This window comes from Elephantulus edwardii, unplaced genomic scaffold (assembly GCF_000299155.1).
Source record: "Elephantulus edwardii isolate Elephantulus edwardi_28Jun2011 unplaced genomic scaffold, EleEdw1.0 scaffold00074, whole genome shotgun sequence".
NCBI lineage: Eukaryota > Metazoa > Chordata > Mammalia > Macroscelidea > Macroscelididae > Elephantulus > Elephantulus edwardii.
In genome coordinates this window covers 13,868,411-13,893,994 of record NW_006399824.1, presented here as the reverse complement: position 1 = coordinate 13,893,994, position 25,584 = coordinate 13,868,411, and the positions used below count along the sequence as shown (strand labels likewise).

The 25,584-nt window shown below is 42.1% G+C and overlaps 1 protein-coding gene across 2 annotated transcripts in view; it reads left to right on the top strand.

Moving 5' to 3' along the window:
- Positions 1–20,560, top strand: part of ARID5B (AT rich interactive domain 5B (MRF1-like)) — a 249,592-nt gene extending 229,032 nt beyond the window's left edge. For both annotated transcript variants that reach the window (XM_006889028.1, XM_006889029.1), the window contains 2 exons: positions 14,654–14,858; positions 18,407–20,560. In XM_006889028.1, coding sequence (XP_006889090.1) covers positions 14,654–14,858; positions 18,407–20,560 — 2,359 coding nt within the window. The remainder of the gene's footprint in view (positions 1–14,653; positions 14,859–18,406) is intronic.
- Positions 20,561–25,584: the final 5,024 nt, after the last annotated feature.

Below are 25,584 nucleotides of genomic sequence, written 5' to 3'. Positions count from 1 at the left end.
AATTACATGGTCTGTGTCTGTAAAGCACATGAAGTTGTTATTAGAGATTTTAAAAGGCACATTAAGGTAAAAAGTACTTTATGATGTGCTTTTTTGAGTATTTAGAAACTCGAAATCATAAACAAATGTATCTGTTGGCGGGGGAAGTGAGCAGTCACGTTTCCTCTCCTTGCATACTTAATGCCCGATTTCACAGTCTAACCTTGTACTTTTCCTGTAAGTGTTCCTTGGACCAGACTGTCCTGCTGCTGAGTGGCTGAGGTAGCTGAGGGTGAACAATGACCACATCGCAGAAGCTGAGTAACGTGACCGTCAGCTGGAACCTCTTGTCTTTGTCTCTAAGGGTGGGAGGCAGAGTGTGAAAGCTTCGTGTTAGGAGTAAGAAAAGGTGCCCTGGTGGTGCAGTGATTAAGCACTTGGCCATTAACCAGAAGGTTGATGGTTCAAAGCCACCCAGCAGCTCTGTGAAAGGGGAAGCCCTAGAAATCCTCTCATTTCTCAATTACAGTCTAGAAAACACTATGTTGTTGTTGTTGTATACCATCAAGTTAGAACTGACCCATAGTTGACCTTCCAGCAGGTTTTCAGAGGCACAGAGAAGATTGCCCATCCTTCTCCCACGGAGCAGCTGGTGGTGTTGAACTGCGTTCCTTTGGGATTGCAGTGCAGCTTCTTGCCTCTAGGCCACCAGAAAACACTATAGGACAATTTTACTCTGTCAGACAGGGTTGTTGCGAGTAAAAAAAAAAATGGACTTGACAGCACTTCAACACACATGTACGTTAAGGAAAACACTAAGTATAGATCAGGTTCTGAGGAACCCAGATAACTTTATCTGCACAAGGAGCAATGAAAGTTCAAGTCTTCTTCATGCCTGTGCAATGACTTGATGTGTTCTCATTCATTTTAGCCTCGCTGAGGAATAGGCAACTCAGAAGGTCACAGGTAGAATCTCAGAAGTGTAGAGTCGAATGATCTCTGTGGTCTTCTCTATCAGAGTTACTGAAAGTGGAGGTTCGGGCCCTTCGTGAACCTTTTCTAGCCTGTGAGGAGCTAAATGCAGCATCTGAGAAGGAGGATATATATACACTTCCGTAGGAGTTTGCCAGAATAATCCTCATGGTGAGAAAGCTGCTCTGCAATTCCAAAGGCTTACAGTTCAAGTCCAAAGGCTTACAGTTCAAATCCGCCAGCTGCTACACAGGAGAAGGGGGGGCTGTTGCCTCCAGTGTGATTTACTGCCTCTGAAAGCCTGCTGGAGGGTCAGTTGGTTTCAACTAAATGACACACAACAACAACAACATGATAAATAGGGAGCTCCGGTAGCCTAGTGGGCAGGGAGTTGCACTGTCATCCCACAGACAGGCAGTTCAAATCCACCAGCTGTTCTGAGCAAGTAGACAGGCCAGTGTCCTTCCATGTTTCTGCTTCTGAAAATCTGCCAGAGAGTCAGCTATGAGTCTGTGCTAACTCGATGGCAATGTAAGAGAGAGAGAGAGAGAAATAAAAATTAAAATCATTTTAACTCTAAAATTATACTATTATTATATGAGAATAATAAAACTGGAAACTGAATTTTGTCTGCCATTTTTTAAAAATCAGATTTTAAAAAGCATGAGACTAGACCAGATTAGAAGTTTAGAAGACTAGTCATGTGCCACAGGGTGTTTGAGAAGCACTGCTCTAGGCCCAAGGTCTCAAGCTCAGGTGCTTTGAACAGGCAACTTCTGTGAGTGCAGAGGGCCAGGTGGGAATTCGGGAAATAAGGCCACAGCCCTAGCCACAGGGGCCCAGCAGCATCAGCCAACACTGTTGGTTTAGGCAGATGCAATGTCAATGCTTCCCATGAAAATCTTTCTATGAAATCACTCCCTTACACATACAGTAGTGTGGTGGTGGTGTACAGTTGAGGCTGGGCCGACTCATAGCTGACCCTCCAACAAGCTTTCAGAGGTGGTGAATCACACAGGAGTTAATTGCCCATCTCTCTCCATGGAGCAGCTGGCACATTGAACCACCTGCCTTCAGATTCACAGCATAATTCTTTACCGCTCGGCCACCAGAGCTCCCTACAAATAGAATGTTGGTGCTGGCATTTCTGAAACTATTTTAAGTTTGTATGTCAAATCAAACATGCTCATGGACAAAAATAGATAGCCTTTCAGAGTGCCCAGTTTTGTGAGAACTGAACTGCCGAGGGTCTGTTTAAATACCCAGCAGTGAGCACAGGAGAAGTTGTAGTGTTGAACACACTCTTCATTTAAATCCTTTCCCTTGTGATGCCCCAAAAAAAGGCCATCAGTGGCTTCCTATTGACCATACCTTGTCTTTACCCTTTACCTATTGACTTTACCCTCTTCTCTGCTATGGGCTTGTTTCATTTCATAGCCCATTTTTGTGATAGGATATGCTTGCCGTAGTTCCCCTCTCTTCAGGTCTTCCCTACTTTGGTTAATCATCCTTATTTGAGTCAAGCTTCAGAGCATTATATGAAGATTCTTCACTGCCTTAGCTGCTCTTACGTAGACCCCTCCAATATGTGTCACTCAAGTTCCCAACTACACGCCAGTGTGATAGAATGTACTTCTTGGAATGTGGACAGTGGCCATCTTTCATGTAGCCTAAGATTACATCTGAATTGGTAAGAAAGACTCTCCTAGTGGTTTGTTTATTTATTTATTTTATCCGAAGGAATCTCCTAGTGGTCATCAGACAGATTTGACAGTCTATTGACTGACACTTTTGTTGTTGTTACTTTCCTCCAGAGTCATGTTTTTTGAGTGTCTGCCTTGTATTCTCAAGGATTACAGAACTGTGTGAAGCAGAGAGTTTAGAACAGGGCTGACAAACAAGCTTGTGTCCCTGATACCACATTCATGGCAGGTATTACTATGAGAGTAGGATGCTTTTTCAACAATGCTCCACCTGGGGGCTTTCTCAACATGGCACCCATAGGCAGCCACTATTAAATGACCAGAACTGGAAGATGTGATATTTGACTTATCTCCTGATCTAACCTATAAACATACACACATGAAAGGGAGTACATTGTGATACAAGTCATACAAAGAGACCAAAGGAGGAAGAGAAATTTTCCAGTGTGAATAACCAATTTTCCTGAAGGATCTAGAACTGAAAGAGTTAATGTTAGATCCTAGGAGAGATCCTCATGCTGCTGCCTAAAATAAACTGTAGAACTCACTAACTGGCAAGACTGTTTTTAGGACAAGAACTATATGTTAATAGTCCAAAGGCTTACAGTTCAAGTCCAAAGGCTTACACTGTAGAACTCACTAACTGGCAAGACTGTTTTTAGGACAAGAACTATATGTTAATACCTTACTTGAAGCTTCTCCAGTGTACTTGGTATAACATAACTGTATAATGGGTTCAGGAACTATGGTTTGAATAATTAGAATTAAATTCAAACCAAAAGCATAATTTGTTCTAAATATTGTGCATCAAGAATTAAGGAGTAGGAAAAAAAAAGAATTAAGGAGTAGGATGATGAAAGAATTCTAAGCTGAATTTCCTAATTGGATACCTCAAACTCAACTCAGGTTCATTGAGTCAGAATTAAGTCATAGTTGACTTCTATTCAGAAGGCTATAAATCGCACAGGAGGAGATTGCCCATCTTTCTCTGGAAGAGATGGTGGGTTTGAACCAGCAGAGAGATATGGCCTTGGAGTCACCAGCACAGCTCCTTGGGGCCTAGGCTACCAAAACTCCCTAAGATACATAAAAAATATGTATTATCATCATGTAAAGTTGCTCATCAAAATGCATAGTAACTCAAGAGTTTCTCAAGTTGTAGCTGTGCTACTGCACTTCCATCACCTCTTGCCCCCAAACTTCTCCTCAATGCTCATTGTTGTTGTTGTTATTCTGTGTCATCGCGTTAGCTCCGACTCATAGTGACCCTGTGTATGACAGCTCTGAACCCTGCTCTATCCTGAGGCAACCTTATTGTCTCTTACGCATTACCCCAGTCACCGAGTCAATCCATCTCATCCACGGTCTTCCTCTCCTGCACTGTTCCTCCACCCTTCCAAGCATGATGTCCCTCTCCAAGGACTGGTAAGGGACCTGAATAAGATCCAAAATGAGCATCCAGGGTAGCTTCCTTTTATCATCTACAAAGAATTTCTTCCCAAACAACAGTCAGGTATTTTCAGACACAGGAGCCCCAGCATGCCACGAATGCTCTGATAATTTTCCAGTGCCTGGATATTTCAAGAAACTTTTAAGAAGAAAAACAAAACCCAAGCCAGGCCCTGGAGTAGGAAAACTGGTTTCAGTTTTTTAACAAAATAAACAAGTCTTTGACAAAAATCTCTATTTAAAAATTCTCCAATTTGCTTCTAAATGCAAGTTGTAATTAATAGAAGTTGGAGTTTACACTGTTGAGTGTAAAAACACCCTCAGGCACAAACTAATCAAGTGTGTATGTCATGCTGTAAACTACAGCAAGTTCTTTGTTTGACCCAAAAAAAAAAAAATAATAATAAAAGCTTGCCAAACAGCAGTTTTTCTTTGTCAAGTTCCCTTTATTGTCTCATTTTTGGTTTTACCCCATACATTCCCCCCGTCCCTTTAACTAAGCTATAGCGTTTAAGGAACTTTGCAGGTCCCATGTTTTATTGATAGTTTTCATCATGCATGAATTTAAATTTGAGAATAGATTAGTTGTCTTAGCCCTTTTTCTTTTTGATAAATAACAAGAGGTTTCTACTTATGATTTTCTGTCCTCAGGGCTTTATCATTAAGATTAAATAACTGTACTCTCAAGCATGCCACTGCACAAACATCTTTTCAATTATGTGAGTAACAGATGCCTTCACAAAGGAACTATTGAAAATTCAGAAAGCATGTTTCCAAAAAAGAAAAGGGGGGGAGTATCAGATGACAGAAGAATGCAATTGTTTACCATTAAAATATATCCTTAACTCTCCCATTGAAAATCTCTTGGAACATTTTGTTTTTGTTCAAGTTACTACAAAGTTGGATCAAAATAATAAATGTTTTTGGGGAATTGTCAAACATTTCACCAGCTCTGGAATCAATGGTATCTAACACGCATGGGGCTTAAATGGAAGAGTTGTTTGCCTGCTTTTGCATATGGATGCTGCCTGCCTTCATTTGTAAGGCGTGTATCATGTTGAAAACATGTTATGGTAGACCATTACTCTTCTTGAAATAATGCCCATCTGCCCTTGAAACTGATCCAGTGCAGCGCAATTCTGAGTTAGTCATTGTTTTCTCATTAAGAAGAATTATTACTGCCAACTTTTCAGACTGGCATGGGGGAGGGCAGAGCAGAGATGGGTGCTGTGTATAATCTATGCCTCTAATTTGGACATGTATATAGCACTTGGACATACAGCCCACCTTCCATACAAGTGTACTTAATTCATTATGGGCTTTGAAAGACACATGGCTAACCAATATAAGATGCCCTTAGTCAAAAAAAAAAAAAAAAAAGATGCCCTTAGTCAAGAAACATTACAAAACCAGAGCTTCCAGTGAATTTAGAGAGTAAACCTAGGGAGATTGTGGAACCATTGTTGTTGTTATTGTTATGTGCCATCGAGTCACCTGCAACTCATGGCAGCCCTGTGTACAACAGCCCTTAAACCCTGCTCTATTCCTTGCCAGTCTTATTGTTTCTGACACGCCTATCCCCATTACCCCAGTGACTGAATCAGTCCATCTCATAGAAGTTCTTTCTTTCCTGCACTGTCCCAGCATTCCTCCCAAGCATGACTTCAAGGACTAATCCTGCCTTGCAGCATGTCCAAAGTATGTCAGACGAAGCTTCAGAATCCTTGCCTCCAAGGAGCAGCCTGGTTTCATCCTCTTCAGGATGAACTTACTTGTTCTCCTAGCAGTCCATGGTATATTCAGTACTCTTCTCCAGCATTAAAGCTTAAAGGCATCAACTCTCCTTCTGTCATCCCTATTCATTTTCCAGCTCTCTGATGCATAGCAAGTACTTGCAAAGACCATGGCCTGAGGCGCAACTTAGTCTCCAGACTGACATTGTTGCTCTTCAGTACTTTGGAGAAGTCTCTGACAGCAGACTTTCCAAATGCAATTTGTCTTTTGATTTTCTGGCTGCTGGTACCAAGAGTGTTGATTGTAGAGCCAAGCAAACTGAAGCTGTCAACAGTCTTATTCTCTTCACCATCCTATCATAATGCTGCCAGTCAGCCCAGTGGTGAGAATCTTTGTTTTCTTGATGTTGAGCTTCAATCCATATTGAAGGGTGCTGTTCTTGACCTTCTGTAGCAAGTGCTTCAGGTCCTCTTCAGTTTCAGCAAGCAGGGTTGTGTCATCTGCATAACAAAAGTTGTTGATGAGTTTACCTCCAATCCTGATGCCACACTTCTCATAGAGCCCAGCCTCCTGGATAATCTGTTCCGAATATAGATTGAAAAGATATGGACATAGGACTCATCTTTGATACACACCCTTCCTAATTTTGAACCATGCAGTGACTCCTTGCTCCTTTCTGACGACTGCCTCGTGGTCTAAGTATAGGTTTCGCACAAGCACAATCAAGTGTTATAAATTTCCATTTCTTCTCAGTGTCAGCCAGTTTTTTGTGATCCACACAGTCAAATGCCTTTGATAGTCAGTGAAACACAGATAGACATTCCTCTGGTACTCTCTGCTTTCAGCCAAGATCTATCCCTAGTGTCATGGCTTCTTCTAAATTCAGCCTGAACTTCAGGCAGTTCTCTGTTGGTGTGCTGTTCCAGTTGTTTTTGTATAATCTTCAGCAGTATCTTGCTTGCATGTGATATCAATAATAATGTTTGATAATTTCCAAACTCTGCTGAATTACCTTTCTTTAGCATCAAGATATTAACAAGTTGAACAGAAGATTCCATAGGGCAGTGTTGAAAGACAAAGTAAAGTATTACAATGAAATGTACAAGGAGCTAGAATCAGAAAATCAAAAGGGCCTAACTTGCTCAGTGGTTTTCAAGCTGAAATAACTGAAGAACAAATTCAAACCTCAAGTTGCAAGACTTAAGGATGCTTTGGGCAGAATATTAAATGATCCAGGAAGCATTAAAAGAATATGGAAAGAGTATACAGAGTCATTGTACCGAAAGGAATTGGTGGACACAGAAGAATTTCATGAAACAACTTATGAGCAAGGGCCTGTGGTGATGAAGGAAGAGAAGTTCAAGCTGCTCTGAAAGAACTGACAAATAACAAGGCCCCAGGAATTGATGGAATGCCAATTGACATATTTCAACAAACAGATGCTGCCCTGGATGTGCTCACCAAGTTGTGCCAAGAGCTCTGGAGGAAAACTACCTGGCCAACTGACTGAAAGAGATGTGGAACCATTAGGCTTGGTAAAATTTACTGTTACTGCCCAGGATTCATGGAGTATGCAGTTCTTGAATTTTTCTTGTTGTCTAGGATCACATTGGTCTGAATCAACTGTGATCCACACATTCTGAGTCATGGCATGGTTTCATTGCATATCGTGGGCATTAAGCTATTAACCAGGGCCTAAGCCATTGCACTGTTTTTATATTAGTGGGTTGCCCCTCTGTGGAGTGAGTGCATATGCAGAGTAACCTGACATTTCACTTTCTACCATCCCACCTCACCTTTAGTCCAAGCCCTCAAATCCCATGGAATTCCAGTTCAGAGGACCAGACATCCCTCATCTACCACACACAGCCGTGTAAAAGTCACATCACCATCTTGCTGGGTTCCATTAGCTTGTATCTTTCTGTCCTCCCTGCACTAAGGATCAGAATCACTGCTGGACCATGGAGAAAGGTGTTCTAGTTATCACTGGTCCTGAGAAGCTATTGTTTCATCACTTCCAGGGGCAGATGTAGGCTGCTCATATCTTTAAATGTTTTTTTTTTTGTACCTCTTTCCCTTTGAATAGGTGGTGAAGGTCCTGGTGATCAAATCATTTTCTCAAAGTAGAGAACTTTACTGTTTATGTTGATGCTGTTGACCTTACACTTTTTAGATTGTATAGCTTGGAACAGGCCATTCTTACCTGCTTCATTTTTCATGGGGCATAGTAGTTTACCCTTAGTAGCATATGGGCAGGGTAAATACATTTTCTGCCCAGGATTTGTGTTGCATTCTCTTACCATTTTCTGGGCTCATTTGGGTCCTCCCACAAGCCTCTCTTCTCTGGCCAGTATGTCAGGATGATCTCTTTCTCCAGAGTCTTGTGTTCTAATCTTTTAGTACCCACGTCTCTTCTGTTTGCAGGTAACACCAGGGGCCTTTTTGTCAGCTCTCAATTACTGATATTTTGCTGTTCACACACTTTGCATACTATTTTAGCTGCTCTGCTAAAACTCCTACCATTAAATGGGAGATTTTTGTCTGGAGCCTACATATTTTTTCCCCCCTTCAAACAGAGTTTGTCTTTAAGTAAAACCCAAACAAAACAACCCACAGGAGTAAAGCAGCACAGTTGTTCCCATACTCAAAGGGTCGTGTGCCCACTGAGGGAACATTCTGTCTTCATCATACTCTGTGCATTTTCCACACTCGTGTAGTTGGCTTTTGTTTCTGTCCCCCACCCCTCTCACCACGAAGATTCATCTGCCATTTTTATATCCAGAGTCTAGCACCCCGTGAAGCGAATAGTATGTGAGATTAGAATCTTCCTGGATTTGTTGGAATCTTAACTAATGTGTGTATACTTTCCCTTAAAATAAAAGGCAAAATATACCTTCTATTGGCTCCATATTTGGTGAAAGATTGCATCCCACACTTCACAGTAAAGTTGTATTTTCAGTTTCTGGCTGAGATAAGGAATTGTCTGGCCAAGCTTTAGAATTTATCAATCCTGGAATCAGCTCAGTGGAGTCATGATTCCCTGGGACCAGATCAGGTCTGACGCCCCCGTGGAACTAATACATCACTTCTTTTCTACAGTCACTGGAAAAACCTAATGGAGTAATTATAGTAGTAGCATTCTGACCTGTCGTGCATGCCGTCTTTCTTTCTGCCTCTCAAATGTTCAGGAGGCTCTATTGGCCTAATAGATAAGACGTTGCACTGTCAACTCCAAAGCAGGTGGTTTGAATCCATCAGCTGCTCCATGGGAGAAAGATAATCAGTCTCCTCTTGTTCGTTTACAGCTTCTGAAAACTCACTGAATGGTCAAATGAAAGCTAGTTCTAAGCCAATAGCAATGAATGGTTTGTTGTCTGAAATATTATTTTCCAAGTATACCAGCAAATCTTTGCACCTGGGTGGGTTTCCCTGTCTTGATACCATGGAAGTATCTGTGAAATAACATCAAAGATTGAATCTCTCTCTGAGTTTGAGGGTCAAACACAATCCTTAAAGATTTCCCATTTTCTATTATACTTTCCAGATTGAATCCATTCCAGACATCATAATAACATCATTTTCCAATGTTCTATAAATAGATAGATTTTCATTGCTCCTTAAGCACTATTTGCTAAATGTTTTGGCCCAAAAGTTCAGTCATTCTGTGTAAGCATTAATCAATACAAGAGGCATTAGTGGCTATATGTTTAGATGAGTTCTGACATTATTTTTCTTATGCTTGTGAGGAGGGGAGCAGAATGTGGTTTAATAAAGATGCAGAGTCTTTCTTCTTTTGTGTGAAATGCTAATGACAGGGACACGTAGGATGTACTTCTCTGTGAGGCTGCTTTTTGTTGCGAATGAGAAGAAAGGCCCTGGAGAATTTTAGAATTTGTAAATAAAAAATTATCTGTCTTGGCATTTAAAAAAAAAATAAAGGGAGAAAGAGTTGGCAGGTTGCCAGATTACTTGCGTTACAGTAATAGATTTGCTGACCCCTGACTTCTGCTGTAGAGAAATGTATTGAATTTTTCATAATATCAGATGAGGCAGATCTGAGAAGCTAGTATACCGGGCACCATTATTTAACTTGAGATTTAGCAAAGCTGAAATCTTTTCAAACCAGCGATTTCTTCTCTGATGATAATTTAACAGCCCAGATGTTAATAAATCAAGGTTATCATGCCATTGATTTGTTAATTTTAACTTGAGTTGATTTTTAAGTCATCTTTATTTAAATTTTTTTTAAATGTGTGTGTGAGAAAGAGAAGAATAAAGCTTGCTTTTCACAGTGACTGAATTTAATAAGAATCTCCATGATAGCAAAAGGCCCCCCTACTGTTTCTGCTTTGGGGTGGAAAATGTTATTCTTGTATTATTCCTAGGGAAAAATAAAACCTCATGCTGCTACAATCTTATGCCTATGGAAAGATGTTATTTTTTTTAACATATGATGGTTTACCTATTTCAGAGCCATTAATGGCATCGTAAATAAGCGTTTTGATAATCTGAAATGTGAAATCTGGATAATAATGAAGGCCCATTTATTTGCCCAGCTTTCAATCCACAGACTAGAAGTGGATTGGGGGGTGGAGGAAGAGGGGAACAAATCTCTCTGGACTTTCTAATGAGTGTATCACTTTCCTTCCTCATTTCTTCACCCACCTCACTCCCAAACATCATTCTTAGAGCCCCAGACGTTGCAGGTATTTCTCCAGGGTAATGAGTTCTGAGGGGACCCAGGTACATTTTTGCTTTTATCTGTAACAGTTTAGAAACTGATTAAATCTTTTGTTGTACTGCACATACTTGAGGAATAATCACCACAAGGTTCAGACATGTTATGCTATATTAAATTCTTTATGGCATACAAAACTCCTGAGCTTCCTCCATTGGGCAATGTTGACCTTACATTTGCTAACCTGTTGTAATGCATGTGTCTTGAATGTTTAAACACTTAGACGCCTAGAATGGCCCTTGTCCCTTGTCATGTAAAAACTTCTCATAATCAAATGATAAGATCATATCTATGGGTTAATTGTGTTGTACCATGACAGGATAACTAAAAAAAAAAGCATTCAATGAGAATTGCACCAGACAGAAGTAACTATATGAAGTGATCATGGGGGCTGTGAGAAACAGTTCTCTGTTCTACAGAACCTGGCTGGCCATATTTCTACTTGCTTCCTTTTAGCTACTACTTTTATTATTTTTTAACTCGGGAGCCTTTTTGTTTCCCTTGAGCTACTATAATTATCTTTCAGTGATTTAGAAGGATGGGGAGAAAATGTTCAAACCACTTGGTTGATATCACACACACAGTCACATGTGGATACTCTAACACACACTCCCTCTGAAAGCCTTGAACAAGCACAGCTTGAGTTTGGATTCAGTTTTACCTTAGTCATGCCTCTTTCCAGATACAAGAAACATTTAATTCCAGATTTCCTGCTTCTGGCTTTAGGCCTTTGACCAGCAAAGTGAAATGTGTTTTTTTTACTGCTGTCGGCCAGCCAGCTCCTGAGTTCAGTGAAGGGGGGGACAGAATGAAAGAGAAAAAGGGGGGACGACTAAAATTGCCTCATCTTGTGAACTGAAAAAATTATAAGATGAAATTAAAATCGTCTAAGCACCCATCTAAAGATCTGGGTTGGCCCAGAACCGTCAGAACTAAGGGGAGAGACGTATACTAGGGCACAACTTGGCTGTGGTGTGTGTGTGTGTCTGACCCCTTGTTCTCCTCAGTGCCCTCCCTACAGTTTAAAATAATGCTTTCTATAAAAACAATTTAGGTGAGGATGAAATTGGGGGATGGGGGCAGGGTGGTAAAAACAAAAATAGTGACCGTTGGAATACCCAGACTTCAGTTCACCATGGGTTCCCCATGGCAACCAAACAAAAGTAAAACAAATCTATCTGTCCCAACAATTATCCCCAATAAAAATATGTTTTCATTAAAATTCCATTTAAAATATTTTTCCCCATTTAAAAAAATTGAGTACATTCTGCTCATAGACAGTAATCCCCAATCTGCTGATGTTGAAAGGGATCGACTCCCGGGCAGAACCGTGCAGATGAAAGGAATTGGGGGGGTATGTTTGGGGACTTTACAGATGAGATGGAGTACATTCAAGTATGAACAAGATTGCTTTTTTCTCTCGTCTGCTTAGTTATGCTTTTTATTATATAAACATTAACTGTAATATTACAGTGGGAAGCAGGTATTTGGCAACCATGTATTATTTTCGTAAGTCTACATAGAGAGAACAGTTCCCAGTTTTAGCAGCTGTAACATGTTTAAACTCAGTTTGTAATGGGATCTGAAGATAACTATTCCCCATGGGCTGTGTTGATCTTCGTGGCTGGCTCCCTGCCAGATTTGGGGCTCAAAAGTATTATCCACGCCTCCCTGCACTGCCTTGTCTGAGCATGCTCAGAAAGCTAACTTGCCTTCTAATGTGCTAAAAATCAGGATTTGATTTTCCCCTAATTTATGTGGCATTTTATTAAGGAGAGTAATATTATGATCATAAGTGGCCGCACATTCAAACTCTTTAACTTGAGCAGGGTGTATGTTTAAGAAGTCGAGATCCAGATTGCAAAGTTTAAGGAACCAATTTGAAGATATCTCACAGATACTCAAACCAAAGGAGACTCCCCCCCCCCTTTTGTTTAGCTTTTGCCTGGCATTCTTAGTTTAAAAATAATTAGACATCCCAATATTGGAAAGGAATTTATGCTGTTCATAAGCCAAGTACATTTTCTTCATTGAGTCAACTTGTCTTATTTAAAACAAATTATGTTTGCTATATGGAAGTTCGTATTTTTAAGACCGAGTCTTGTATTAATCCCACAGTGAGTCATTAATCATACCAAATGCATTATAAAAACTTTAATCACTGAAGTTGAAACTGAGATTGTAATGCAATCCATCCCTTTTAATTACATCAGCTATTTTTTCCTTTCAGATCAAGAGCTATGTCGCAAAGGGAAAACAGATTAAAACGAAAGCCGTTTGATGTACCTCTTTTTAAAGCAATTTTATGTACTTAGTTTTAAAAGTTATATAATTAAAATGTTTTAATTTTTCAGTCCTCTGCTTCTTGGGGCTATAGTTAGTGGTCTGCCCACCTTCCTTCTCATTGAGCCCCAAGTAGCCCTCTACACTGTTGAACCCCACCCCCTCAGCACAGATCTCTTCAGACAGGAGTCAACACCCCAAGGTGCAGGCTGAGGTAGCTGGCCCTCAGTCACACTGCCCTTCTTATCTTAAGTGTCTGGTATACATTTTGACATAGTAGAAATGTGGGCTTGGGGGAAAAGACAAATACTCAAATTCCACCTTTAACAAATAGGGTGGCTTTTAGGCAAATTATTTTGCATCTTGATTCTCACACGTATTTAGGGGGGAAAAATTGTATCTTTAAGGAGGGTATCGGTATTTCATGAAGTAATATGTAGTACATGGCATATGTTGTTAATATTATATAAACTCATAGTTGACCCTCCAGTGGGTTTTCAGAGTCAGTAAATTGCACAGGGTGAGATTGCGCATCTTTTCTCCTACAGAGCAGCTGGTGGATAGAGTTGTTGTTGTTGATGATTGCCTTCAGTTGAGCATGATTCATAGCGACCCTGTGAACAAAAGGGCCTGAAGCCCTTCTACAACTATCAACATTTATCAAAGTTCATAGAGTTTCCGGAGGCATATTGTTTAGGAAGTGGATAAGTGGATGCCACTTTTGCTTCCAAACCTGTCATAGTAGTACCTGCAAAAATACAAGCTTTGCAAGGCCAAGAACTGTGAGTGTTTTATTCACTGGTGTGTATCTGTATATCTAGAACACTGCCTGGCTTGTAGTAGGTGCTCAATTAGTAGTTGCTGAAGGAATGATAATGACTAAAGGGCAACTATTGTTAGGAATCCATGGCTGGCCTAAACGGTTTAGCACTCACCTACTATGTGAAAAGTTGGCCGTCAGCAGCTTAACTCATTACAGTTGAGTTGGAACTGACTGACAGCTGACCCTCCAGCATTCCAAGATGCGTGGGAGGAAATCAACCATCTTTATCCCAAGGAGTGACTGGTGAATTTAAACTGCCAGAGATGCATAGGCATTGAGCTAGCAGTGCAACTCCTTATGGAGTAAGTCACCAGACTTCCCCTAGACAAGTTGGCTGTTGGAAGAAGGACCTGGATATCAGTTTCTGAAAGGTCACAGACCTGAAAACCCAACAGAGAAGTTGTACTCTGCACACCTAGGGTCATCCTGAGTCAAAATGTGTTTGATAGCACCTAACAATAATAATCATTGCTGTGACTCCTTGTTGTTGTGTACCATCGAGTCAGAATGGACCCAGGGGCAGTTAATCAAAAGGGATGAAATTGCCCATCCTTATCCCTTGAAGCAGCTAGTGGGTTTGAACTGTGTGCCTTGGGGATTGCAGTACAGCTTCTTACCACTAGGCTACCAGAGCTCCCTGTTGAACTATTAAGTCTCTTGATATTGTTGTTGGCACTTCACTTGCTGCACGGACAGTAATGGTAGTATGTCAGCCTTACCTGCTTCCACTGGTATCCTTGATCTGTAGGCTCATAAAAGCTAACAGTCTTGCAGAGAAGTAGGAAAGTAACCAGATACTGATTTTGATCAGAGAAGTAGACCATTCACTGATAGAATACATTTCTAGATTGCGTCAGTGTCATTGAAGATAGACTCATTCCCTAATATTGAGAAAAGAATGTGAAATCCCTTGTGTCAAGTGTTGCTGCAATTACTCCCACTGATCAATCATTTATCCTGTTATCTTTTTAGATTAATCCTCCCATATGAAAGGTTTATTAAAGGAGAGGAAGATAAGCCCCTGCCTCCAGTCAAACCTAGGAAACAAGAGAACAGCTCACAGGAGAATGAGAATAAAACAAAAGCATCTGGAGCCAAGCGCATCAAACATGAAAACCCCAAGAGCAAGAAAGAAAAAGAGAAAGAGAATGCCCCCAAACCTCAGGATACCCCAGAGGTGAGTCACTCTCCCCCATGGAAATCTCTCTGGGAGACCTTCTTCGAGGTCTTCCGAGTACTCAGTGGCTGTTTCACTGCAAAGTCGCAGCACTAGAGTACAGAAATAAAGCATCTCAACATGACAGTTCGTCAAAACGTGGACTTCTGCATGTACTCAGGAAGGGAAGTTCAGTGCATAGTCTTTCCTGGCATGGGCTTAGACTAGAAGAGTTAGAAGGATGCCAGTGTTGTGCAGAAAACTCATAGCAAGTGATCAGGCATAGAGATAGGGGTCAGGGATTCCTCTTGGTGAGAGCAAGCCCTCCAGTGGCAGCCACTTTGCCATTTCACAGCCAGCCTGTCTCAGGAGTTGGCGTAGCTTATTCAAAGTCTTTGGGCTTCTGGGCTGGAGGCACGTTGACAGTGAGGTGCCAGGCCTCTGCAGTTCTGTCCTGTGAACCTTGACCTCCATGCAACAGCCTTGACTTGAAACATTTTTAGAAACATCTTAAGTACATATTCTTTAATAGGGAAATTTTGAAATGGTTCCTCTGAAACCATTATTATCTCTTGTGTTAACAGGTAGTTTCGGAACCTTTTAAAACAAGCTCCAGTTCCCCGCAGCCCCCAGCAGCTTTCTGGTAGAAGCCATTAATGTTAGAACACAGCCAGTCATGGAGGTTGGGCTGGGCTCTGTTTCAACATGAATAATAAAAAGCCCTCCTGCCCGTAAAACAAAACAAAACAAAAAGAACCCTTAGCAGCTACATTTGGAGACAGCATGTTCTAGGATTCAACCCCAGAGGGAATTTTGGTGCTGATATTAAACACCCCCCCCCTAAAAAAAAGTAAAATCAGAGTCATAATGAACATGTAAGAGACTCCTTAATTAAACTCTGGCTTCACACACACATTTGCACACACACATATATCCACACACCCAGAGCCCACCTAACTAGACATTAACTTACCACAATGACTCAAATACAAGAAGATAGTGTTGATACCTACAGGACAGTTTTGTTCCCTTTATTTATTTACTTGTTTTCATTTCAGAAATATTTTAAGCTCTAGTAACTGAAAGGGGAATGGAGGGCAGTAATGCAGAGATGTCTAAACATCTGCAAGCTAAAGACATAAATGGCCCAAAGCAAGGAAATGCCAAGTTAAGGCTTACATTCCATTCTTCCTTTATCCTGCAGGCTAGTGATTTACAACAGGGTTCCGGATCACTGAATTCCATTAGATGCCGCATGTACAGTATAGCCAAATCACCAAGGGACAGCCAAGGACCACAGGGCCAACTGAACTCTGAATGCCTCCTCTTAGGGGATGCGGTTTGGGACAGCCTATCCCTGAGTTGTGGGAGGAGTCCTCAGCCCACTTGCTGACCCTTCTGCTTGGGAAATTGCCTTTCCCGAGGAGAATGGTATGTCACTGGCCTGGAATCCACAGAAATCCCTGGAGCCATGTATCCCTGTGTCCTAAAGACCATCAGTGCCCCTTAGGGCACTAGATCACATTTCAGAAGGTTATTATTATAGGTTATCTGTGCAAGTGGGACTCGCAACTCCTTCTTAGTTTTCTTATTAAGAAAACCACTCACACCCTCAGGGTAGGCTCATTTTATTGATTAGCTGTATTTTTTTCCCTCATTGGTTATACATTTTATTTGTTTATGGTTATACATTTTATTTGTTTATAGTGACTTGTTTTCACTGCTATTTTAATTCTTAATTTTTATCTGTACAAAGCCATGAATTCAGTGGAGACAAGAGGAGTTAAAGCCCTTGTCCAGTCCTCTATCTGCAAATTGCAAAGTGAGAAGGTATCACTTAACATACTAAGGCAGATCATAAAACACAATCCAAGAAAAAGGATCCTTTACCATTTTTCCCTGCCTCCCTTTCAAAGACCTCTTACTTTGGGTGGAATAAGAAATACAGGACTCTGTGTAATGAAATACCTGGGTCATAGAAACCTCAGTGGGATTTAGTATCCTTATAGCTCCACATCAGTCACAAACTCCATTAAAAACAATTAAATGCAATTTTCATTTTTCCTTGCCTTACTAATTTTCCTGTACTTTCTTGTGATAGTGTGTAAGCTCAAGAGACCATTGATACTTGTTAACAGATAATGATACTTTTACTAGAAAAATGCAGCTGTATATTGCCCCACAAAAGATACAATAAACAAAGGACAAATGGAAGGATGTAATTCTGTAAAGTCTTTGCTCATCCTTAAACTTGCTCAGAGAGGCTGATATGCTTGACATTTCTTAACAGTGAGAAACAAAATACAAGGGTTGAGATGGACAAACAACCAAGCAAACAACAACAGCAAAACACAAAAAATCCAGCTTAGTACAACTATTTTGTGACTGTCTTCTATAAGGACAGAATGAAAGTATGTATCAATCAGTTGAGTCACCAGTAGAAAGTTAGAAAAACCTTCTAAGACCAAAGTTCAATTGGCTACATAATCGAACAAATATGTTGAAGTGTGCTTACAAACTCCATCCATGGAGACCCTTAGAGGCTGTTGTTCTGTTGACTATAATTTCTTTGAAAAAACAGAAATGCTGTGTTTATAATGATGCCCACTGCCTGAGTTTCTACAGCTTCGTCTTTAACTTGAATAGAATCATAAGTTGCCATAGCCTAGAGTGACGTAGAGTATCATCCCTCAGGTAGGTAGGGACTTCCAGCACCTGCATTATTTTTCAGTACTTTAGCATTGTCTGCATGTCATGTGACACTGAATGGTCTCAGAGAAGGGACAGCCAAAGTACTCCCTGGAGGCAAGGATGGAGAAGCTTTGTCTTGCATACTTTGGGCATGTTGCCATGGGCCATCATGCTTGGAAAGGTGAGGGGAAAGCAAAAGACAGGAAGACCCTCAATCAGGTAGATTGACACAGTAACTGCAGCGATGGTCTTGAAGTTGTCAGAGATTGAAGGCACAGCATGGGACAGAGTTCACATCTGTTGCTCATAGGGTCACTGTGAGTACTCCTTGATTTGATGGCACCAAATAACAACTAGCGTTCATTTTCAGTGCATGATACCAAACACATGTGGAAGGGCTCTGCTTTCTCAAAGGCAGGGGGTCCAAGGGAGGCTTCTTGTTTGTTGTTGACATCGGGTTGGTTGGGTTTGTGAAAGAGAGACCTTTTTAAAAAAAACCTTTCTCAGTAGTGTCATAAAGCACAACAAGTAATTTAAAACCCATTTGGATAATTGACTGATTTGACAGGTAGACAACCTTGGAATTAAAGTATATATTAGAATCAAGGGATGATATGATTGTATATCATCAGTTCATAACACTTTGCTATTTTGATAGGTGTCTCATAAGGGACTGAAACAAATTTACATATTTCCCCTAATGTTTCCGTAATTTCGCTTTCTTTGTTTAGAGCTATGATTGGGGAGTAATAAAGCTCTGCGAGCTGATTGACAAGTATCTTTTCAAGAAACACTGTTGTGTGTGATAATTCATTTCATAGCACAGTGAGTCAGTGCATTTGGCTTCTGTCTGACTGTCTTTTGAACTGTTTTCTCAGGTTCCATCAGAGCAAGAGAAGGAACAGGAGACTTTGAGCCAGAAAAGTGTTGCTGAGCCTCTCCCAGCAGCAGATGTAAAGAAGAAAGTGGATTTGGGATCAAGGATCCCGGCCTCCAGAGAAGACCCAGAACAGGACAGCGAAGCTGACCAGGGTTCTGGTGGTGAGAAGGCAACAGAGGAGGGGACCGAGAAGGAGCCTGTACCCCCACTCCCAAGTGCACCTCTGGCCCCAGAGAGGGACCCTGCTGTGATCCCAGAGACTGGCAAACAGACCCTCACCTCTCCCAGTGCCCTCATGGATGCAAAGCCAGACGCCAAACCCTGCTGTTTCACAGAGAGTCCTGACAGCGAACTCCAGGAAGCTTCTTTCTCCAGCTTCCCCACCGCCCCGCCACCCTTGGCCAACTCACATGATGTAGAGGATAATAAACTGCCAGCCATGGCGGATTACATCGCCAATTGCACCGTCAAGGTGGACCAACTGGGCAGTGACGACATCCACAACGCCCTCAAGCAGACTCCCAAAGTCCTGGTGGTCCAGTCATTTGATGTGTTCAAAGACAAAGATCTGACTGGGCCCATGAACGAGAATCACGGGCTCAATTACACCCCCCTCCTCTACTCACGGGGCAACCCTGGCATCATGTCCCCACTGGCCAAGAAGAAGCTTTTGTCCCAGGTGAGTGGGGCTGGCCTCTCGGGAAGCTACCCCTACGGCTCCCCACCCCCACTGATCAGCAAGAAGAAGCTGCTCGCCAGGGACGACTTGTGCTCGAGCTTGTCACAGGCCCACCACGGCCACAGCACGGACCACATGACCATCAGCCGACCCTCCGTGATCCAGCACGTCCAGAGCTTCAAGAGCAAGCCCTCTGAGGAGAGGAAGACCATCAATGACATTTTTAAGCATGACAAACTGAGTCGACCAGACAGCCACCGCTGCAGCTTCTCCAAGCATCACCTGAGTCCCCTGGCTGATTCCTACGTCCTCAAACAGGAACTTCAGGAGGGCAAGGACAAGCTCCTGGACAAGAGGGCCCACCCTCACTCCCACATGCCGAGCTTCCTGGCTGATTTCTACTCGTCTCCTCATCTCCACAGCCTCCACAGACACACAGAGCACCATATTCATAGTGAGCAGGCATCCAAATACCCTTCTAGAGACATGTACCGGGAATCCGAGAACAGTGCTTTCCCTTCCCAGAAACACCACGAGAAGCTCCACGCCAGCTATCTCACATCTTTGCACCTGCAAGACAAAAAGATGGCTGTCTCGGAAGGCCCCACGGATGATCAGCCCACAGACCTGAGCCTCCCCAAGAACCCACAAAAGCCCACCGGCAAGGTCCTGGGCCTGGCCCACTCAGCCTCGGGGACCCAGGAGAGCAAAGGCATCCCCCAGTTCCAGGTTATAGGCAGCCAGGGCCGAGACTGTCACCCCAAAGCCTGCCGGGTGTCGCCTATGACCATGTCTGCCCCTAAAAAGTACCCAGAGTCGCTGTCGAGATCTGGAAAGCCTCACCATGTGAGGTTGGAAAATTTCCGGAAGATGGAAGGCATGGTCCACCCCATTCTGCACCGGAAAATGAGCCCCCAAAACATTGGTTCAGCGCGGCCTATAAAACGCAGCCTCGAGGATTTGGACCTTGTCATTGCTGGGAAAAAGGCCCGGGCAGTGTCTCCTCTGGACACATCCAAAGAGCCTTCTGGGAAGGAGAAGGCCTCGGAGCAGGAGAGCGATGGTGGCAAAGCGACACATGGTGGGCATTCGGGGGGCGGGGCAGAAGGCCACAAGCTGCCCCTCTCTTCCTCTCTCTTCCCAGGTTTGTACTCCGGGAGCCTGTATAACTCGGGCCTCAACTCCAGGCTCCCAGCTGGGTATTCTCATTCTCTGCAGTACTTGAAAAACCAGACTGTGCTTTCTCCGCTCATGCAACCTCTGACTTTCCATTCACTGGTGATGCAGAGAGGCATCTTCACATCGCCAGCAAACTCCCAGCAGCTGTACAGACACTTGGCCGCGGCCTCACCCGTAGGAAACTCGTATGGCGACCTTTTGCACAACAGCATTTATCCCCTAGCTGCTATCAATCCTCAAGCTGCCTTTCCATCTTCCCAGCTCTCATCCGTCCACCCCAGCACAAAACTGTAAGCCCGGCGTCCCCATACGGCGTGGGCGCCAGAGCACCACTGTTCACCCTGGGAGGGTGTCTTGTAGAATTAGAAGTCCGTATTCCTTCTAATCTGTGGGTGCGTGCAGTCCCAGCCAAAGGGGCCGAGCAGATAGGTGGGCATGCCTGGGGTTTCTAGGGTGAAGCCCTCCTTTGGTTGGCCAGTCTGGACCCCCTTCCAGCATGGGTTGCCCCCTGCCATCCCCAAGTCATTTCAACTGTGCAGGTGGCTTCTGAGAAGAGATTGAAGGGTTGACAGGAAGAACTTAGAAGACCCCATCTGCATTCAGATGGTCAGGCAACAAGTCTGGGGCATAAAAGGGGCAGGCATTTCAAAGGAAGGAGCAAGGAGGCTGGCAAGCTGTGCCACGAGATGGCCCTTCTTTTTACCAAACTCTCCAAGGTTCAATCAATGCAATGTATAGTGAAACTTCAATAGACCTTTCTAGTTGACACTATTATATAATCCAGAGAAGTAAAACACTGTTAAATTGACTGTATATATTTGCTTCTTAAAACTACCCGTCTCACTGTTTGCTCACCTAATTTATATACAGGTAGTTTCCTTTTCTTCCAATCTTCCCCCACCCCTTTTTTTATTAATTAAACAGTATCATTTTTATTAGCAGGTCTTTTGTTTTTTGGGTTTTGTTTTGTTTTCAAGGCTGACTGACTGTCCTCGTTGTTGGCATTGTTGGTGTGTGCTTGTCATTTCCCCCATTATCTTATCATTCTGAGCAGCTTCGAGTGGTAAAGTTATTGTTTACAAATTGAAGCAACTGATTCTTGTGGAACAATTGGAAAAGAGAAGGTGGAGTTGCTTTGCGAATCTGCAACTTAAGGATTTTTTTGTTGATGTTCTTCGTAAATGGCATAGTTGGAAGAGCTTATATACACTTCTTACCCGGCCAAATGCTTTGCTTTGAAGTATTGGGTGATGTGAAAATATTGAGCATTGTACTTACCTTATCTAAGCTGTGAAAGTGCCCTACATACCAGAGGAATCATAAAAACAAAAACCTCATTGGCAGCGAGCTCCTGAATAACACAAGTCTACAGGACATATTTGTGGGCTGAACAGATATTTTAGGAATTCCAGAAATTAGAACAGGAGCCAAAATTATTTACATTGGTGTTGGCCCCATTCCCTTCAGCTGATCATGGGAAGGGGGTTGGGAAGAGGAAGGAGCTGAACTATTGGGAAAAAAAACAGCAGGTGGAGGTCGGAATGCCAGCCCCTTTTCCTAGGCTGGGGTCTCTGAGTGACAGGTATCAGTAGCATTGCTTTCCCGAGAAGAACCTCCCATCTCCCATTCTGGGGGGTAATTGGCATACGGGATGATCCATTTGAAAAGCAAGTCATCTTTTTTGGGTTGTCAGGCATGAATTTTGTTTGTATGCATGCACCTGAGGTGGCTTGTTTCATTAAAGAATAACAAACAAAATACCTGGCAATGCAGTCCACGTAATGACTCCTTTTACTCTTGGAAATAAGTAGTCAGCTATTCAAGCAGTCAAAGGGTGTGGAGAATGTGGCTCGTCCGCCATTAAGCTACAACATCCAGGCTGGATATATCTCCTAAGCATATTAAAGTCAATCCATACAAACGGATTTTCTTCCTGAGTCCCATCCCTGCTGGAGACTGCTTGGCTGAACTCCCCAGTCCACCCTCCCCTCTCCCAACACTACCAATAGTCCTTAGAACCATAGTTAACCAAGTCTTTTATCTCTGAGCTATTTAATTCTGTGAAAATTGAAGACAATTTTCACCTTTGAAATAGGTAACTTGACTGCAGAATCATCAAAACCGATAACAGTGAAACTGCGGCTCTTGAACAAAGCCATGCATGCCATCCATTTGTACTGAAATCTCTCCATGATAAGCCAAATATACAATGTAACATACTTACTATCCAAAGGTGGAAACAAAGAATGTAGAGATCCAGTGTTAAGAGTTCCATTTGCTTCAATTAATTATTTACCTTCCTGTGGAATAATATATATATATATTTAATAGAACAATAGATAGACTAGTAGAATTTAGATTATAAATGTGTGAGTGCAGATTATCCTGCTATTGCACAAGGTAGAGGGGGTGGGAAAGAATATCTCAATTCCAGCTAGCAGAGTGCTAGCTAGGACACATGTAAGAAAGTTGCACTAGATTGAATGGTCACCGAATCGGAGGACATGGAAGGAAAGGCACCTCTGTTGATTCTGCAGCAGAAGTGGGCTGGAGTGTCCCTGGTTTGTGGGAGTTCATTTCTCAAAGATGGTGGAGGCTGGCCCTGTTTGAACTCACCTGTTTGTTTGGGAGAGGGGCCCTGTGTCTTCCCCACTGCAATGACGCTGATCTGTTTTCATCACATTGGAATTTGATCACACCATTTTCAAACAATGTTAACATAGTCCACTTTTGTTTTTTCTCATCTCTTCTGAGAAGAGATTTCCCTGTTTCTGTCTCAGACGCTAGTACCCTAAGCAAAACATTGATACAAATAAAGAAAAATGGGAGTACACATTCCCAACAGAAGCAGCATACTATTTGTTTTAAAACTACAAACAGAAATCTTGGGAATTTTTCCCTAAAAGACCATTGAATTCTTCATTGGCTGAGAATGACTTTTTTTAAGCAAAAGGAGGAAAAAAGTCTTAAATAAAGCTTTGTTTGCATTGTTTGAGTTCAAGGGGCCTTATTATTGAATGGAATTGCACAAGCTTTTCTTTGTGCAATCAGACCATTGTTATTGGTAGTTTTGTAAAGGAAACTGGAATCTAATTGGCAGTGGAGTCATAAATATATTTACTGAGTGTGGCTTCCAAGAAATGTTGCAATTCCAAACTCCACTAAGTACGTGATTTATTGGTGATTTGGAGAGTTTTAAAGAATATTTTTTAAAACCTTTCTGTGCAACTTCTGGTTTAACTTCTGGCAACGCCACACACACACAGAGCCCAGCTGAGTTTCAGAATTAAGTATTCTTCTAATGAGTGATTTGAACTTTTTGCCGCAGGACTGACTTATTTATTTTCTAGCTAGAAGCTCTTAAGTTCAATTGTTTATCAGGGCATATACAGAAGGGTTTGTTAAAACTCAATATTGACTTTACAACTTTCTGACCTGGTGCATGAATTCTCAAGTACTGTATTTCACTGTGTTGGTGTGTCTGATGGAAATTTTGAGGTGGTCCCACAAAAGTAAAAAAAAAAAAAATGATATATATATATTTTATGTAGTGTGCCTTCAAAGAGAACCATTTATTTCTCTTCACTTGTTGTTCCACAAAGTCACATTTGGTGATGGTCAGCCAAGTCCCATCTGGTCTAGTTTTACTCTTGTCCCAGTTTTTGGAGACAAATGGGAAAGATTTCACCCTGGTGAGACCCACACCATTGCAATGATTATCTTAAGCACTTAAACTCCAGTGTTGGCTGTTGATGTGTTTGCTATTCTGCTTGTCTCCCCACGGTTGAAATATGTCTGAAGAATAGCAGCATAATCTCTTGGCTGTTTATACTTTTTTAAATGTTCCTGTGTTGTAAATATTGTATACTTTTGGTGATTCCAGCTCTGTAACCTCTATGCTCTGTAAGGTGATAATTTGTATATAGCGACATGGCCCAGTGATATTATATCATTTCCCAATGGAGAGGTTATTGAGAAACCTTTGCATTAGTTTAAACACTACCAGAAGAATGCTGAGCCAACTATAAACACTCAATTTTGTATGTTTTCCAAATTGTACTTATTACTGCTTTTGATACTGTATTACGTGCCAATAGTTTCCCAATCACATAGCAGGCAAGAGATATTTTGTACTTTTTGATCCACTGTAATATTTAATAAAAAATGTTATCTGTTTCCTTTTGGGTGTGAGCACTTAATTCTCTCCTGTCTTGCTGAGGAGCCTGGTGGCCTTGCCAGAGAACTTTTTGTCCCAAATTGGGTAACACCAGAAATAATGATGACAACCATGATATCTGTCGCTCGTTGGAAACCTACTGACTGGCCAGTCAGCATACATTTATCTCTTGTCTACGCAGCAGCATGTGCATTTGATTCTGTCCATTTTCATGATAAAATGATAGCTGGGACAGCTAAATCAACTTACCCAAGACCACTTGACTAACAAATTACACTCAGGATTTGAACGCCTGCCTTTTAAGCCTGTGGCTTGAGCCCCATGCTTCTTTCCTTGCAGACAGATGTAACTGCTTATTTATTTGATCATCAAAGATTTATATCTCTATTGCCAGACACCAGGTTAGAAGCTAGGAATACCCTGGTGAGTAAAAGATTAAGCATTGCTTCCGGAAGTTAGACCTGTTTTAAAATGAGTTAGTCATACAGTCACCCATAGAAAGGCAGATCCTGCCCTTGTTCCAGAGAAGAGCATGAGAGTTGAAATGAGGCATAAAGAGGAAGTGATAACTGAACTCATACCTGAAAGATACATGATGTATGAGTTAGGCAAGAGGGAGTGCAAAGGCCCTGAGGCAGAAATGAGTTTATAGGATGTGGGAAATGTCAAGGTGGCTATTGCATAGTTACTAAATTAGAAAGTGTGATCGGATTAGTGCTAATAGAGAAAGCTGAGCATTTTAGTCTTTCAAAAACTCAACCTCTGCCTTCGAGTCAGTTCAACACTCATAGTGGACCCTCCTTGGGTTGCTGAGTGGTAGAGCTGTTACTGGTGAACTCAGACCACCACAAAGGCCCAGACTTTGTGTTAGCGCTGCAACCCCCATGAAGTAGGCCACCAGAGCTTGAGTCTTCAGCTTAAGCAGATAGAAGAGTAAAACCAGGGAATGACACCTACAGCTTTGTCCTTATGGTGAAGAGATTGAGAGTGTTCACAGCTTTAGTTTGCTTGGCTCCACAGTCAACACTCTCGGCACCAGTAGCCAGGAAATTAAAAGACATATTGCCATGGGAAAGTCTGTTGTTAGGGACCTCTCCAAAATACTGAAGACCAATGGTGTCTCTCTGGAGACTAAGGTGCG